At 34.8% G+C, this 15,675-nt stretch overlaps 7 protein-coding genes across 7 annotated transcripts; 4 read left to right on the top strand and 3 right to left on the bottom strand. All coding sequences in view use genetic code 12, as the record gives it.

The window, feature by feature from the left end:
* Positions 1 to 1,012: 1,012 nt before the first annotated feature.
* On the top strand, positions 1,013 to 2,335 carry RNA1 (GTPase-activating protein; the record flags this gene model as incomplete). Its single annotated transcript, XM_049406040.1, has 1 exon — positions 1,013 to 2,335. One exon carries the CDS (start codon positions 1,013 to 1,015, stop codon positions 2,333 to 2,335), a length of 1,323 nt encoding a protein of 440 aa, XP_049264398.1.
* A 152-nt stretch (positions 2,336 to 2,487) lies between these two features.
* Positions 2,488 to 6,408, top strand: RAD50 (MRX complex DNA-binding subunit; the record flags this gene model as incomplete). The annotated part of the gene is made up of 1 exon (XM_049406039.1): positions 2,488 to 6,408. The coding sequence occupies one exon, from the start codon at positions 2,488 to 2,490 to the stop codon at positions 6,406 to 6,408; it is 3,921 nt and encodes a 1,306-aa protein (XP_049264397.1).
* Positions 6,409 to 6,449: 41 nt separating this feature from the next.
* Positions 6,450 to 7,545, bottom strand: J8A68_002302 (uncharacterized protein; the record flags this gene model as incomplete). Its single annotated transcript, XM_049406038.1, has 3 exons — positions 6,450 to 6,652; positions 6,731 to 7,259; positions 7,333 to 7,545. The coding sequence occupies 3 exons, from the start codon at positions 7,543 to 7,545 to the stop codon at positions 6,450 to 6,452; spliced, it is 945 nt and encodes a 314-aa protein (XP_049264396.1).
* Positions 7,546 to 7,803: 258 nt separating this feature from the next.
* On the top strand, positions 7,804 to 10,338 carry J8A68_002301 (RNA-binding ribosome biosynthesis protein; the record flags this gene model as incomplete). The annotated part of the gene is made up of 1 exon (XM_049406037.1): positions 7,804 to 10,338. The coding sequence occupies one exon, from the start codon at positions 7,804 to 7,806 to the stop codon at positions 10,336 to 10,338; it is 2,535 nt and encodes an 844-aa protein (XP_049264395.1).
* Positions 10,339 to 10,562: 224 nt separating this feature from the next.
* On the top strand, positions 10,563 to 11,561 carry J8A68_002300 (rhomboid protease; the record flags this gene model as incomplete). The annotated part of the gene is made up of 1 exon (XM_049406036.1): positions 10,563 to 11,561. One exon carries the CDS (start codon positions 10,563 to 10,565, stop codon positions 11,559 to 11,561), a length of 999 nt encoding a protein of 332 aa, XP_049264394.1.
* A 75-nt stretch (positions 11,562 to 11,636) lies between these two features.
* J8A68_002299 (uncharacterized protein) lies at positions 11,637 to 12,257 on the bottom strand (the record flags this gene model as incomplete). Its single annotated transcript, XM_049406035.1, has 1 exon — positions 11,637 to 12,257. The coding sequence occupies one exon, from the start codon at positions 12,255 to 12,257 to the stop codon at positions 11,637 to 11,639; it is 621 nt and encodes a 206-aa protein (XP_049264393.1).
* A 972-nt stretch (positions 12,258 to 13,229) lies between these two features.
* On the bottom strand, positions 13,230 to 14,384 carry J8A68_002298 (uncharacterized protein; the record flags this gene model as incomplete). Its single annotated transcript, XM_049406034.1, has 1 exon — positions 13,230 to 14,384. One exon carries the CDS (start codon positions 14,382 to 14,384, stop codon positions 13,230 to 13,232), a length of 1,155 nt encoding a protein of 384 aa, XP_049264392.1.
* Positions 14,385 to 15,675: the final 1,291 nt, after the last annotated feature.

Genomic DNA, 15,675 nt, shown 5'->3' with positions numbered 1-15,675 from the left:
ATACACAATCACATGTACTCAAAAGAAAAGAATAGAAGCCGTCTTTAGAGTTAAGGGGTTTTAAAGCTTTGGAGCTCAGTTCACATGAAATATGAAGAATAATAGATGGGGAGAAATAACAATAGAAGAGCAAGGACAGTTATCAGATGATATTTGAAAGAATACATTTGTTGGGGATGTGAAATGATCCCATGACAAACAGAGCTACGTAGGGCTCTAAGATTGACACACAATGAGGGTCATTAAGAAGGTCCAATTCAATCGATCAGATATCCGTTTGACAGCAAATCTCAACAAATGGAACTAGCGACAAATCTAGATCTAAGATACCAACAAGCTAGTTATAGTTGTATACACCGTCACTGAGACAATGAATCGTAATACTGTATGCAGTTGAAAGTCTCATTGACTGAGCTACAATCTTACTCTGAGAGCACATAAATGAGACAATGATTCCAAAAGAGAGACGACGACGAAACCACAGCGGGTACTATACACACATAAGTACTTGCAACCATCGAACTATAATATAATATATTATTATTCGTAACTATATATACAAGTAAGCTATCTTGAAATAAAAAATATTCCGTCTATATTCTCACAAATGATATCCTAATAAAGCCAACCTGGTGCTCTTATCTAAGCCCATAGTATTATCCTCGATAATCATTATAAACCTATTCTTTTTGAACCCAGTTTTATACTTATAATTGTGGGACTAACATATCCATCAAAGATGATTGGATAAAGGCAATACCAAGACCGAATAAAACTACTTGAGTACCGACAATAAATTGTGGGGTTTTTCTGAACTTGGCGAAAGCTGATTCTTCCTTTGATGGAGCTTGACCTGGGAATCTACCTGACATTGTTATTATATTTATATTCTTTATGGGATGAGATACAGTGTGGTTGCTCTTTGGATAACGTTTTGTTGAAATTCTGTGGTGAAGAAAATTTTTTTTCGTGCAAAATTCAATGTAGTCACGTGAGCAGATTTCGTCCCAAGATGAGATCGTGTAATCAAATTCAAGTTTCAAAAATTTTTAAAATACCACCTGAGTCTAGAAACAGATATATCGAAAGTAAGATGGAATCCGTTGAAGTGGAATTAGGAGTTACTCCAGAAACTACCTATTCAGTTGCTGGTAAGCAAATTAAATTCAATTCTGAAGCTGACATAGAACCATACATCAAAGAACTTACTGCCCGTGAAAATGTCACCAAGATTGATTTCTCAGGAAATACTATTGGAATTGATGCATCCAAAGCATTAAGTGAAGCCATATTGAAACATAAAGATACAATTATTGCTGTCGATTTTTCTGATTTATATACTGGAAGATTAAATACTGAAATTCCAAAATCTTTGGAATATTTATTACCAGCCTTATTACAATTTCCAAATTTGAAAGTTGTGAATTTGAGTGATAATGCATTTGGATTACAAACTATTGATCCTATAGAAGATTATTTAACCAAAGCTATTTCAATCGAACACTTAATCTTATCAAACAATGGGATGGGACCTTTTGCTGGGTCTAGAATTGGTGCATCGTTGTTCAAATTATCCAGATCTAAAGAAGTCGCAGGAAAACCATCATTGAAGACATTTGTATGTGGTAGAAATAGATTAGAAAATGGCTCTGTTAATCATTTATGTGTTGGTTTAAGAAATCATGAAGATTTAGAAGTTGTTAGATTATATCAAAATGGTATTAGACCAGCTGGGATTTCTAAATTAATTGAAAAGGGGTTATCACATAATAAGAGATTGAGAGTCTTGGATTTACAAGATAATACAATCACCACTAAAGGTGCTATTAAATTAGCTGAAACTTTAGCTCATTGGGATGAATTGGTTGAATTGAATCTTAATGATTCATTATTGAAAAACAAAGGATCTTTGAAAATTGTAGAAGCTTTACACACTGGTGATGAAAAGAAGAAACTCTTGACTTTGAAATTACAATATAATGAATTGGAAGTTGATAGTTTAAGATTATTAGCTGATGCAATTGCATCAAAATTACCAAATTTGAAATTCTTAGAATTGAATGGGAATAGATTTGAAGAAGATTCTGAACATATTGAAAAGATTAATGAATTATTCGAAGAAAGAGGATTTGGTGAATTAGATGAATTAGATGAATTGGAAGAAATTGATAGTGATGAAGAAGAAGATGAAGAAGATGAAGAGGAAGAAGATACTTTGGAAGAAGATCTTGACTTGGAAGAACTTGAACTTGAGTTAGCTGGATTAGCTGTACAAGATAAAGATGCTACCGTTGATGAACTTACTGCTGGATTATCTAAAGCTCATATTAGTTAGATGTTTATAAGTTTTCCCTTTTAAATAGATGTAATAATTTAACCTCTTTTTTTCAGTTCGCTTTGGTTGTAAAAAATATGAACCCTTTTTTTCTGAACGGACGTTGGCAACATCGTTTAAATCACGTCACCTCTTCAAATACCATAAGGTAAATGTCCAGTCTATATAAACTATCAATCAAAGGTATACGTGCCTTTGAACCAGAAACAGAAGAGACAATTCAATTTGGATTTCCTTTAACGTTAATATGTGGACAGAATGGTTGTGGGAAAACCACCGTGATTGAATGTTTGAAATATGCGACCACTGGAGATCTACCTCCAAATTCCAAAGGTGGCGCATTCGTACATGACCCTAGTCTTTCTGGAAGATCAACAGTAACTGGTCAGATCAAATTGGCTTTCCGAAATGTGAATGGTAAATCTATGATAACTACGAGAAGTGTCCAACTTAGTAAAAAACAAGGTAGAGGAGGTGCCGCGTCACTTACTTTCAAGACATTAGAAGGTCAATTAGCATTAATTGATAAAGGAGAGAAAGTCAGTATCTCTACTAAGAATGCTGAATTGGATGGACAAACTCCGATTTATTTGGGTGCATCAAGGGCAATTTTGGATTATGTTATATTTTGTCATCAAGATGAAAGTCTTTGGCCAATGAGTGAAGCTTCGTTGTTGAAGAAACGTTTTGATGATATATTCGAAGCATCTAAGTTTACTAAAGTTTTGGATAATTTGAAATCGATCAAAAAGGAAATGGCAACTGATATTAAATTGATTGAACAAAGTGTGAGACATTTAAAGATTGATAAGGATAGAGCACAAAAGGTTCAAGATAAATTAAAAGCCATGAATGAGTCAGTAGATCGGTTTAATGAAGAAATCCTTGACCTTAATATCAAAATAGAAAAAAAGGAAAAGGAAGCAGATAATTTATTTGCCTCAAATCAGGAGTTTCAAAGAACATTGAGTGATTATGAGAATTTAGTAATCAAAAGAAAATCATTAGAAGAACAGATAGAAAGGATGAAATCAAACTTGACTATTTTATCAGATTCTGATGAAGAACTAATGCACAAACAACAGAATTTCTCAAATATAACTGCTGAGAAGAAAGACAAGATCGAAGAATTGCAAATGGAACAAGATGAATTAAATGAAGAATTGAAATCTAAGACAAATGAATATAATGAATTGATTAGAATTGACGGGTCCTTGAAGTCTAAAAAAGCACAATATGATAAAAATTTAGGAGAGATTTCAACAATTATCCAGAATAATTCCACCGCATTCGACGTTCAGTTATCAGATGATATATCCAGCAATATCACTACATTCAAAAAGGCAATTGAGAGAAAACATAAGAAAGTACTTGGCGACCAAAAGAAATTATTAACCGAGAATAAATCAAAAGAATCCGAAAAACAGTCACTCGTCCAAGAGATGTTAAACTCGTTATCAAGAGAAGAACAACATCGAGAATATATTTCTAATGATTTAACGGCGGCGAATTTGAAACTCAATTCATTAAGAAGACAATTAGAATCTCGTGATAATGATGAAAGTGAACTAGATTCAAAGAAACTTGAACTTGAAACCACTAGCAAAAAGCTAGATGAAAAGAAGAACCTGAACGAGATTAAAGATCTTGATTTGAAGATAGATGAGGGAAATTATGAGATATCAAAATTAGAATTTGAATTAGATGAATTAGCCAAAAAGCTTTCAATGAGTAATAAGCAATCTGATTTGAGATCAAAGATAACATATTTGCAAGATTCTCTTTCATCAAGAAAAGAATCAGTTAATAAGCTTATCGCTTCGATTGGTGGTGACTATGAGAAATTGGTTGGGACCAAATTGGATGGAGATTCTACTGATATTCAATTGAATGATAAGATTCGCTCGCTTGAAGAAAAGTTCGAGGAAAAGCAATCTAAAGTAATATCCTTAAAAGGTGAAGTCGAAACCAACAAACTGTTAATGGAAGCAAGCAAAAAATCTAAAGAAGTAAACTTGAGTAAAATGCAGGATCTCAAAGCAAACATCACCAAAGTCATCGAAGAGGATGAAATTTCAACTTATGAAGAAGTGGTAGAGGACTTAGAAGAGAGTTATGGAAACGTGATGGAAGATGTTAGCACCTCTGAAGTTACCAAACAATTCAATATTACTGCAGTTTCTATAGCAGAGAAAAACCAACATTGTTTGTTGTGTAAGAGATCGTTTGAAGGTGATAGTCTTCAAAAGTTTATCAATGAATTGAAGCAAAGCGTGGACGAAAAGAAGATTAAGGAAATTAATGACCAAGCACAAGAAATAAAACAAGAACTTGATGGCGTAAAGGCGATCAATACGGATATTCTTAACTATAGGGAATGTGTAGGTCAAGCTGCTGAAATAGGTAAGCGAATTCAAGATTTGGAATTGCAATTAGGTTCGTTGAGCGTGGATTTGCAGAAAGAGGTATCTGAGTTAGAAACGATAAAGTCTTCCTTGGATCAAGCTATTCTTTTAAGAAAACCTTTGACCGAATTAATGAGATTAAATGCTGAGATTAGCGACTTGAGAAAACAAATTGCAGATTTGAGTGACGAGCTTAATGATTTTGGAAGCGCTATATTGTCAATAAGTGAATTGCAAGGTTTACAACAAGAAAAGAACAACAAGATTAAGGAAGCTAGACAAGATGTCACAAAGTTTACGGAATCCAAATATGTCGTACAAAGAGAAATTCAAAGATTAGAAAGCAAAGTTAAGGACGTTCAGTTGCAAATCAGCAATCTAGAAAAATCTCTTTCAGAAGTAACTAATATTAAGAATTCGATTTTGGAGATTGAGAGATCTAGTGAAAAGAATCAAGGAAAGATGGAAAGTATTGATGCTAGTGTGAAAGAATTAGAAATTGAGAAGGAGAAGCGTATCAAATCTTTACATGAGGCTCAAGAAAAGATTAGAAAATCGGAACTAGAGATGGAAACCGAAGTGGAGTCTATTCTGCAACTATTCAATTCCTACACTCTGCTCCATGAGGTGATAACCGACTTTGAGACGACAGGGGTTTCCGCATTAGAAGAAAACAATACGCGTATGGAGGAGGTATCAAATATCCTTGAAGACTTAAATAAGAGAATCCAAGTTATCGTGCAAGACATAAAAGCATTGGAGAAGGAAGTGTTTGATGCATCAGCAATTGAAAGAAACATCATTGTAAATATAGATTACCGCGTCCAACTTAACAAATTGGATGAGACCGATTTTCAACTAAATTCAATGGATATCGAAAATGCGCAAACCAAAAAGGAAGAATATCAAGAAATGTCCAAGCGATTAAGACAAGAAATATCCGATTTAACTTCCAGACATGCAGGGAAAACCGGTGAAGTTAAACAAATCCGAGATCAAATCAAAGGGCTCCAAAAAGAATTAGAAACAGAATACAAGAATGTGAATCAAACATATCACGAAGAATGGATTAAATTGCAAACAAATATGCTTGTTTCGAATGATATTCAAAATTACTCAAAGGCATTGGATAATGCAATTATGAAATACCATAGTCTTAAAATGGAAGACATCAATAGGATTCTTGGAGAATTATGGTCTCAGACTTATAAGGGGTCAGATATTTCCACCATTGCCATCAAGAGCGATGTCAATTTACAAGCTAAAGGAAACCGGTCATACAATTACCGTGTAGTTATGGTTAAGAATGCAAGTGAATTAGATATGAGAGGTAGATGTTCAGCAGGTCAAAAGGTTCTTGCAAGTATACTTATTAGACTAGCATTAGCTGAATGTTTTGGAGCTAATTGTGGTATGATTGCTTTAGATGAACCAACTACGAACTTGGATCTGGAAAATTCGGAAGCTTTAGCCGAGGCTTTGAATCATATTATTGAATATAGAAAAGAACAACTGAACTTTCAATTAATCGTTATTACTCATGATGAAAAATTCTTGACTCATATTAAAGGTGACCGTTTCACTGATCATTTCTATAGAATCCAACGAGATGAAAGTAACAAATCTAGGATCTATAGTTTACCAATTGGTAGAATTCAAGAAGCATAGACTTTGTAGATTTTTATTTCATATATTTGTACATACAATATTTACACTTTTTGATGATTGTTTGTACCTTCGGAAGGACTCTGTACACATTCATGCAAGTTGTAGGCGGTATCATTCTCTTGTTCAGTCTTCAATTGACATAATAATTTATCTTTATGCCTCCATAAATGCTCTAAATATCTTTCCAATTTTTGTCGTTTCACTGGAATTCGAGAAACAGGACGGACTTTTATATGAATAGTAACTATTATTTGATTTCGACAGGAAAACATCTCTAGTAAGCTAGGAGGATTATACAGAAAATGCTTTAAATGCCTTTGACTATACAAGATAGTCACATCATAAAGATTTGAATAGGGATGTGGTTTGCTTGACTCCAAAGCGCTTATTATATTAGCAAACCCAGAAAATCTGGGGTAAAGCAAATGATTCAAATGAGGCAAGTAATATTTATTGGACAATTGACGTTGTAATCCCGCTCCTTCTTTAGTCCAGATATTAACTTCCGGAAATAATACAATCCATTGAGATAACTTACTTCTTAATAATCTTGAGAATACAAATCCAAGTGATTTTTGATCAATTTCCCAATTCTCATCTGACTTCAACATGTGAAGCAAGATTTTTATTGTAGGAACTCTCCAAACCAAGAACCATGAAAAGAAGTTTGTAACTGGAAGATTAAGTTTCTCTGATTCATGAGGTAGATATCCATGTTTGTCTGAAACTGACATTCTGGCTAAATAATTTATAACGAAAAAGTCAGCTAAGGATTCATGATTACTAACAATGATTGCTGGATTCGAATCGAGTCTATCACCGAGAATTCTAAACTTTACCTTATTGAAATGCTAGATGAAAAGTTAGTAACGAAGACCTATAGTCAACCAAGCAAGTATGACTTACAATGAAATACAAAGAAACATCCCAAAAGAAGTTTCCAAAGTTTATTCTGAATGAATTGGCTATTTCAGGTATAAATATGGCAAATAAAGTACAGATAATGGCAACTATTTGATACCATAATATAACATGGAACAATACAATAAAACATAATACCCCTCTCGTCCAATGATATAAGTTGGATAGATTTCTATCGCCATTAAAAGATATTCCTAAATGATCAACAAGTTCCATTTTACCTTTGTTGATATAACCCTGTTAGCTGTAGAAGAAATTTCGTTGCCGCTTATGTCAAATCGAATTGAAAATTGATTTTTTGCAATCAAAACATAGCCGCATACACTGCGGCCGCAATTTCTTTTCTCCTCACGTGCTCGGTTAACAAAAAAATAATCTATAAGGTCATCTCGGAAATTTTTTGTACTTTTTATTTCTTCTTTAAAGATCTTACTTAATTCATATATAAAGTAACAGATTCAAGAAGTGTATATAATGTCGCGCCTTATTGTTAAGGGACTTCCTAAATACTATACTGAAGACAATTTGAGGCATCATTTTGCCAAACAAGGTAATGTGACAGATGTCAAATTAATGAAAAAGAGAAATGGTGAATCAAGAAGATTTGCATTTATTGGATATAAATCTTTTGAAGATGCTGAAAAGGCAGCTAGATTTTTTAATAAATCGTTCATAGATACTGCTAGGATAGACGTTGAATTAGCGAAAACATTCTCGGATCCAAATGTTCCACTTTCATTCAAAGAAAAGAGAAGAAGGGATGAAGATAGATTAAGACAACAAGAAGAGGAATTAATCGAACAAGAAAATAGACAGAATGCTAAGAAACAAAAGATAGATCATATTTCTGAGATTGATAAACAGATCGAAAGTAATCCGAAATTGAGGGAATATATGGAAGTTATGAAACCTTCTCATCAAGTGAAATCTTGGGCCAATGATGCCATCGCCGATGGATCTGGTGGACCATCAGCTAAGGAATTAGAAGAAGCTTTAAACAAACAAGAAAGTGGCGAAGCAGTTTCTAAGGTGGCTGGATACGACGTCTTGCAAGCTGAAGAAAATCCAAGTGATGACGAATACAATGACTTCACTGCTCCTAAAGATGAAGAAGATGAAGAGGAAGAACAAATGATGAGTCTCCGAGACTTAGACGACAAAGCTCATGACGGAGAGCAACCGGAAGAAAGCATCGTAGCCGCAGACGAGAATGTTTCTGATTTAGATTGGTTGAAATCAAGGAGAATTCGTATAAAGGAAAATGAAGATGGTCAAACGGTATCAGAGACTCCCTCACAAGAACCCGAAGAATCTGCGAAGCAGAAACCAAGACGTCCAGAAGTGCCTTCCGAGGAATACAAAAGTCCAGAAGAACAAACTATTGAAAAATTACAAGAAACAGGTAGATTATTTATAAGAAACATTTTATACGAAGCGACCGAAGATGACTTTAGGAACTTATTTGAGAAATATGGTCCTCTTGAAGAGGTGCACATTGCTATAGATACCCGAACATCCAAATCCAAGGGGTTCGTTTATATACAATTCGCAAATCCAAGTGATGCAGTAAGAGCATTTAAATCTTTAGACAAGCAAATTTTCCAAGGAAGATTATTACATATCTTAGCAGCAGACAAGAAGAAGGACCATAGATTGAGTGAATTTGATTTAAAGAATTTGCCTTTGAAGAAGCAACGTGATTTGAAGAAGAAAGCACAAGCAGCAAAGACTCAATTCAGTTGGAATTCTTTATATATGAATAGTGATGCTGTTTTAGAATCGGTTGCTGCCAAATTAGGTATCGCTAAGTCCAAATTAATCGATCCTGAGAATTCTAATTCTGCTGTGAAGCAGGCATTGGCTGAAGCACATGTTATTGGAGATGTGAGAAAGTACTTTGAAGATAGAGGGGTTGATTTAACTAGTTTCGACAAAAAGGAAAGAGATGATAAAGTAATTTTGGTCAAGAATTTCCCTTTTGGTACTACAATTGATGAAATTGGTGAAATGTTCTCAGAATATGGAGAGTTGAAACGTATGTTAATGCCACCTGCTGGTACTATTGCTATTGTCGAATTCCGTGATGCTCCTAGTGCAAGAGCTGCATTTACCAAGTTGGCATATAGAAGATTCAAGACTAGTATTTTGTATTTGGAAAAGGGTCCAAAGGACTTGTTCACTAGGGAACCAACAGCCAACGAAAATGTTGTAATTTCTGAAGAAGAACAACAAAAACCCGCAGTCGAGGCCAAGGTAACAGCAAATGAAATCTTGGGAGGAGAAGGTACTAAAGCAGAAGAAGAAGCTAATGTGATTGAAGGCCCAACTGTTTCAATTTTCGTCAAGAATTTGAATTTCTCCACAACCGCAAATGCATTATCAGAATTGTTTAAACCATTGAGTGGATTTGTTATTGCAACTGTCAAGACTAAACCAGATATTAAGAAGCCAGGAAACACATTGAGTATGGGTTTCGGATTCGTTGAATTCAGAACAAAGGAGCAAGCATCCGTAGCCATTTCAACCTTAGATGGTCATGTTTTGGATGGTCATAAATTACAATTGAAATTATCCCATAAACAAGGTGGTTCTACTTCCGCTAGTAAGATCAAGAAATCCAACAAATCAAGTAAACTTATTATTAAGAACTTGCCATTTGAAGCTACCAGAAAGGATCTTTTGGAATTATTTGGTGCTTTTGGTCAATTGAAATCAGTAAGAGTACCAAAGAAATTCGATCTGAGTGCTCGTGGTTTTGCATTTGTGGAATTCAATTTAGCAAAAGAAGCAGAAAATGCTATGACTCAATTAGAAGGGGTCCATTTACTTGGAAGAAGACTTGTAATGCAATATGCTGAACAAGAATCCGAAGATGCCGAAGTTGAAATTGAAAAGATGACAAAGAAGGTTAAGAAACAAGTTGCAACTCAAAATTTGGCAGCTGCTAGATTGGCTGGTAAAGGGAAGATTCAATTAGAAGATGAAAAGGATGAGTTTAATGATTTCTAGATTCATCTCTTTAGTGTACAATAGTTAATTTTATAGAGAATAGGACGAATAATACATATCGGTATAAAATTAAAGACGCATTCTCTGTCTCTCTCCCATTCTTGTCTCGTTCTTCCAGATGGTAGGAAAGAAAAAAGAAGGTTTTAGAAAAAATAAAAATTAATTTTCCGATTTTGATCAACGAAAGGCAAAAGAGTCAAAGACCAAAGGGGACATAGTAAAACATGTTGGATTTATTGCTAAAGTCAGTAAAAGGACATCGCCAAGGAGTGAACTACTTCTTCAATAATGCCAGCATACGATCATTAACCTTGAAAGGTTTCAATCAACAACGTTTAGTTCCAAGATCTACCAAAGTAAATTTCTTACGTTCAAATACACAAATATTGAAATCATCAATGTTTATGAATCCATTTAAGATGAATAGCAAGATTAGCATTACTCAGCAAGTAAGAAACATGAGTTTCAGAGGATATAATCGATATCGTTTTTCTGATTTACAATGGAAGAAGTTAAAGAATCCAACCATATTTACAGTATTATTCTGTGCTGGTACGACGCTAGCAGTACCATTTTTATTTGATAACACTCCTTTGTCTTATTTGAAAAGGAATCCACGAGTAATCATCTGGGGTTTAATTGCCATTAATGGAGCTGTCTTTTTAGCATGGAAAGTCCCAAGTTTAAATAGATATACCATGAAATACGGTATAATATTTAAAGACCACATTCAATCAACCGGGGCAATGTTAGGATCCGCATTCTCCCATCAAAGTTTTGTTCATCTTGCTGTGAATATGCTTGCACTTTATTCCTTTGGTACCACACTCATCTCATACATGGGAGCAACCCAATTTACCTTACTTTATTTGAATTCCGCCGTTATTTCCTCATTGGCTTCAATCGCTATACCTACTTTATTAAGAGGACCATTGGCTGTGGCATCTTTAGGTGCTTCCGGAGCAGTCTTTGGGGTATTTGCAGCATTTGCATTCCTTTTCCCCAATGCAGGTATTTCGTTGTTCTTTTTCCCAATACCTGGAGGAGCTTGGACATTATTCTTAGGATCATCTGCTTGGAATGCAGCAGGATGTATTTTAAGATGGGGTGTTTACGATTATGCTGCTCACTTAGGAGGTAGTTTTATCGGGTTCCTTTACGCTTTCTGGTTTAAGAGAGAAAGAAGTCAAAGACTTCGTAAAAGTATGTCTATGTTCCGTTAGAAAAGAAAGTGTTAATCTATTTATAAATTAAATGTCATGTAAATAGTTCTAGATTATATGTTACAATTTTTTTGATCATGCAAAGGAAACACTCTTCTTCTTCTTCTTTGGAGGTTCTGAATCATTTTCTTCCATTTCTTCCGCCTTTCGAGCCTTCGCATTCTTTCTACGGACAACACGAGCAACTGATGCCTTATTCTTTAATTCACTCTTTTTACCTTCCAATTTATCCTTCTTATCTTGTTCCTTTCTTTCCATTTCTTGTCTCTTCAATGCTCGTATTTCTTCTAGTCTTCTAGACTTTTCCAATTTACTTTCATTCACTTGATCATATTTATCATTAATAGACTTAACCAATCTGTTCATAGTTAATGAATCATCATCTTCAACAAATTTCTTCCCCTTCTTACCTCTCTTGGCTTTAACACCTGGGATAACAGCCTTGTTCAAAGTTGGAATATCCAACTGATCTTCTCTATATTCTTTACCACTTGTAGCTCCATATAACCTTATCTTTGCTTGTTGCTTCTTAACTGCTAACTTTGATAATTTCTTAACTTTGGATTTTGGAGTTAATTTGGATTGAATTTCCAACTGATTTCTGGCAGCTGAATCTGTAAACACTTCCGAGTCAACAGATCGTGTCTTATTTTGAGTCTTACTTCTCTTTGCTGTTTTGGATTGTCTATGAGCCATGGTTGGTGATGCTATATATAATTTTTAATGCTTAGAATGGTTTATCATTTCAAATAAATTTCCAAAAAAAAAAATAAACTCATCTTAAGATGAGATGTGGTTGATACATTGAATCAAAATGAAAAAAAAAAAAGAAAATTCCGATACCGGGAGTCGAACCCGGGTCTGCTCGGTGAAAGCGAACCGTGCTAGCCGTTACACTATATCGGATTTTTGTTGAAAATTATTTTCGATTTTAAAAGGGCCACATGAAAATTCACGTGATTTCCACCTGATATACGCATGACTTTCACGTGCTAATTTTGTCATTGTTAGTACCTAAGCGCTATGGGAGTTTACATTAATTTTACTGGAAACCACAAATCTTGAGTATAGTTAGTCATATTTCATAATTGATTTATTCATGTCTACAACACAACAATTAGCTTAGAGTTGTGGAAGAAAAAGAAATGGTTTGGGGAATTATTCATCTTTTCATTTTACATCACTTGCTATCAATCAATTTTTGCATTAATAAAGAATAGAGTTTCCAAAACTTGTGTTTGGGACATGGTTTGCAAGGAGAAGTACGAATCGGGTTACGGGGAATATTAGAACGAAAACTGATATATGCTAAAAACGACTTGAATCCAGAAAAAAATGTAAAAAATTCGTGGATTTTCCAGAAGATATTACAGGCCAATTAGAGGGTCCGTGTAGTGCTTTGACCTTTAGGTTTAGTGAGTAAACACCTAGGTCTCTTTTAGTGATCTCAATGTAAGCAGTATATATATTTATGCAGTATGGAACATGAATACTTTCACGATTGGGCAGTCGAAGTGAGCGAACAAAACTGCCTCTAAGTGCTCCAACAAACGCTTAAGAGAAAACTTTTATTCATTGAAATATATTGAAAAACAATTTGTATTTTAAAAGTGAAACAAATCTACTTAAAAACGGAAGCATATCTTCCAGAATAGATACTAAACAATTCTAAACCCTATTACCTAAGTATTCAGGACCTTCAAAGACACGATTTTCATCTGGCTTGTTTAAGTCCTTAAGATCAGCAACTGGACGTTCACCTTGAGCAGCGACTCTAATAATCAATCTTGGGTCACTGGTGTCGAAATCAAGAATAGCAGAATGAGAGACAATTCTGTTATCGAAAACAACAACGGTATTTGGTTTCCAATTGACTCTGATTTGTAAATCGTGAGATTTGTAAATATGGTCAATTAAGAAGTTGAGTAAGTATTCAGATTCTTCTTGCTTGTAACCAACAATACTTCTAGTGAAACCCTTGTTGATGTATAAAACCTTTTGACCACTTGGAGTTTGTCTAACAACTGGGTGGTGGTTTTCGACTGGAGCTCTCTTAACGACACCACCCTTAACAATTGAGAAGTTGGCTTGTTCAACAGCACTGTGGACAGCTTCTAATCCTTGTAATCTTTCCTTGAATAATGGAGATAAACGGTTGTAAGCTTCAACATTGTTAGCAAAGACAGTATCACCACCACCAGAAGTTGGAATGTTAGTAACAGCAAGGAAAGAAACTGCAGTTGGTTGTAATTCATAAGAAACATCAGAGTGGAATTGAACCAAGTTAGTTCTTTTAGCAAAAACATCTTCTTTGGTGTCACCACTTAAGACAACATGAACATCTGGGACATCCTTTGGAGCACCGGAGGTTGGGTGAATATGGACGTTACCAAAGTGCTTTGTGTATTCGGTGAGGTATTTAGGACCTTTAGAAATGAAATCTTGATCTCTGAAAACAAGCACACCTCTTTGAGAAGCTAATAAGGCTAATTCGTCTTTACCAGCATCAGTTAATTCAGATAATTGAACACCAGAAATTTCAGTACCTAATTTTGGAGAAAGGTTGTTAACCTCAATTTCAGCATCTTTTGGTAATAAGTTTGAAAGTTCCTTATCAGCTCTTAATGCTGGATCATGATGTTCATGAAACTTGTATGGTTCATAATGTTCATTCTTGTTCCAAGTTGGTAAGTAAACTTCAGAATCAGCATTGACCTTCTTGGCGGATGATTCGTCAACGGAGACGATACCCTTTTCGTTGGTGACTAATTTACTGCCACTGTAGAGGGCCTTTGGAACGACGTTGTAACGGACTGGAGACATTTTTGTTTAAGTTTTTATAAGCTAAGTTGTGCTTGATGATTGATATAGAATTAGAAAAGTTGGAATAGGATCAGTAGAGAATTGATCTATATTTATAGTTGAGAGATTTGATCTATCTTCGATCGGGTTTATTGATTTATCAAAGGGGTGGAGGGAAGGGGAAGAAGAAGTGCGAAGCTGTGGTGGAGAATTGCTGCAATTGTGGCTGCGAAAAAAACAAAATGCGTCAACGGTTGCACATCGAAAGGGAGTTCACACAGTTTTTGTGTATAATTCCGCCAAAAAATTCCCAATTCGGAAATTTCAAAGATTCCGGGGTTATTTTGAGTTGATTAATTGTTTAGATTATTCCGAATAGTAATTTTGTTTGAGATTGTGGCAATGGTAAACAAGGTCGGGATTATTCAAATTCTCCCATATCCTTATCTAAATTGACTCATGCTTGCGACTTATTAGCCAATTTGATGTACAATGTTCTTTTGATGATAGATCACCCCATGTGGCTTGCCATTTTCAATTAGATCAACTGAAACAATCAATTCCAATAATACCTTTCAAAGCTTTGGATTTTCAATTACTGTACAGTTACTGGTTACCCATAGCCACATACATGCCGACTAAACAAGGACCGGATTTTACTCATTCGCTGTGGGAATTAACAAAAAATCTCGGGAATTTGTGAATTGGAAACGGTCCGAAATCACCATGTTTAATGGCTCCATGTTTTCAGTATCCATTAAGACAACACAAAGGTTGAAAAATGTGGGACACTTATTCCGAAAGGAGGAGTTACCTAAGAAATGACATTAAACAAGTCCAATGAAAGCTGGGTTTCCATCGCGAGGAAATTCACCAATGGGCCACAACATTGCAGACTGGAAAGTGAATTATACCTGCATTAATAAATCAATATTGGCTTCATTGGCCACAGCGGGGTTCAATTAATAAATGCCAGCCATATTACTCATATTCAGTTCACAGTTATACATCAAGACAGCCAAAAAAAAATGTGTCTACTAATCTAATCTCCTGGCAAACATCAAGTACTCCTATTANCAAGACAGCCAAAAAAAAATGTGTCTACTAATCTAATCTCCTGGCAAACATCAAGTACTCCTATTATTCTGAATGAGAATAATTCAAAGTTATTATCCTGAAGAGAAAGGAAACCTAACCATCATTTATGTATTATTGCAAAGTTAGCTATTTGTCACTTATTGAAACAGATTGTCCAATGGCTTATTGCATAACACTTATATTGGTATTTCCTACTACCGTGAGTTTTTTTATT

Source organism: Hemisphaericaspora subhashii (assembly GCF_019202705.1).
Source record: "Hemisphaericaspora subhashii strain CBS 10753 chromosome Unknown scaffold98, whole genome shotgun sequence".
NCBI lineage: Eukaryota > Fungi > Ascomycota > Pichiomycetes > Serinales > Debaryomycetaceae > Hemisphaericaspora > Hemisphaericaspora subhashii.
The sequence above is the reverse complement of the archived record's forward strand: the minus strand, read 5'-3'. Positions and strand labels throughout refer to the sequence as shown.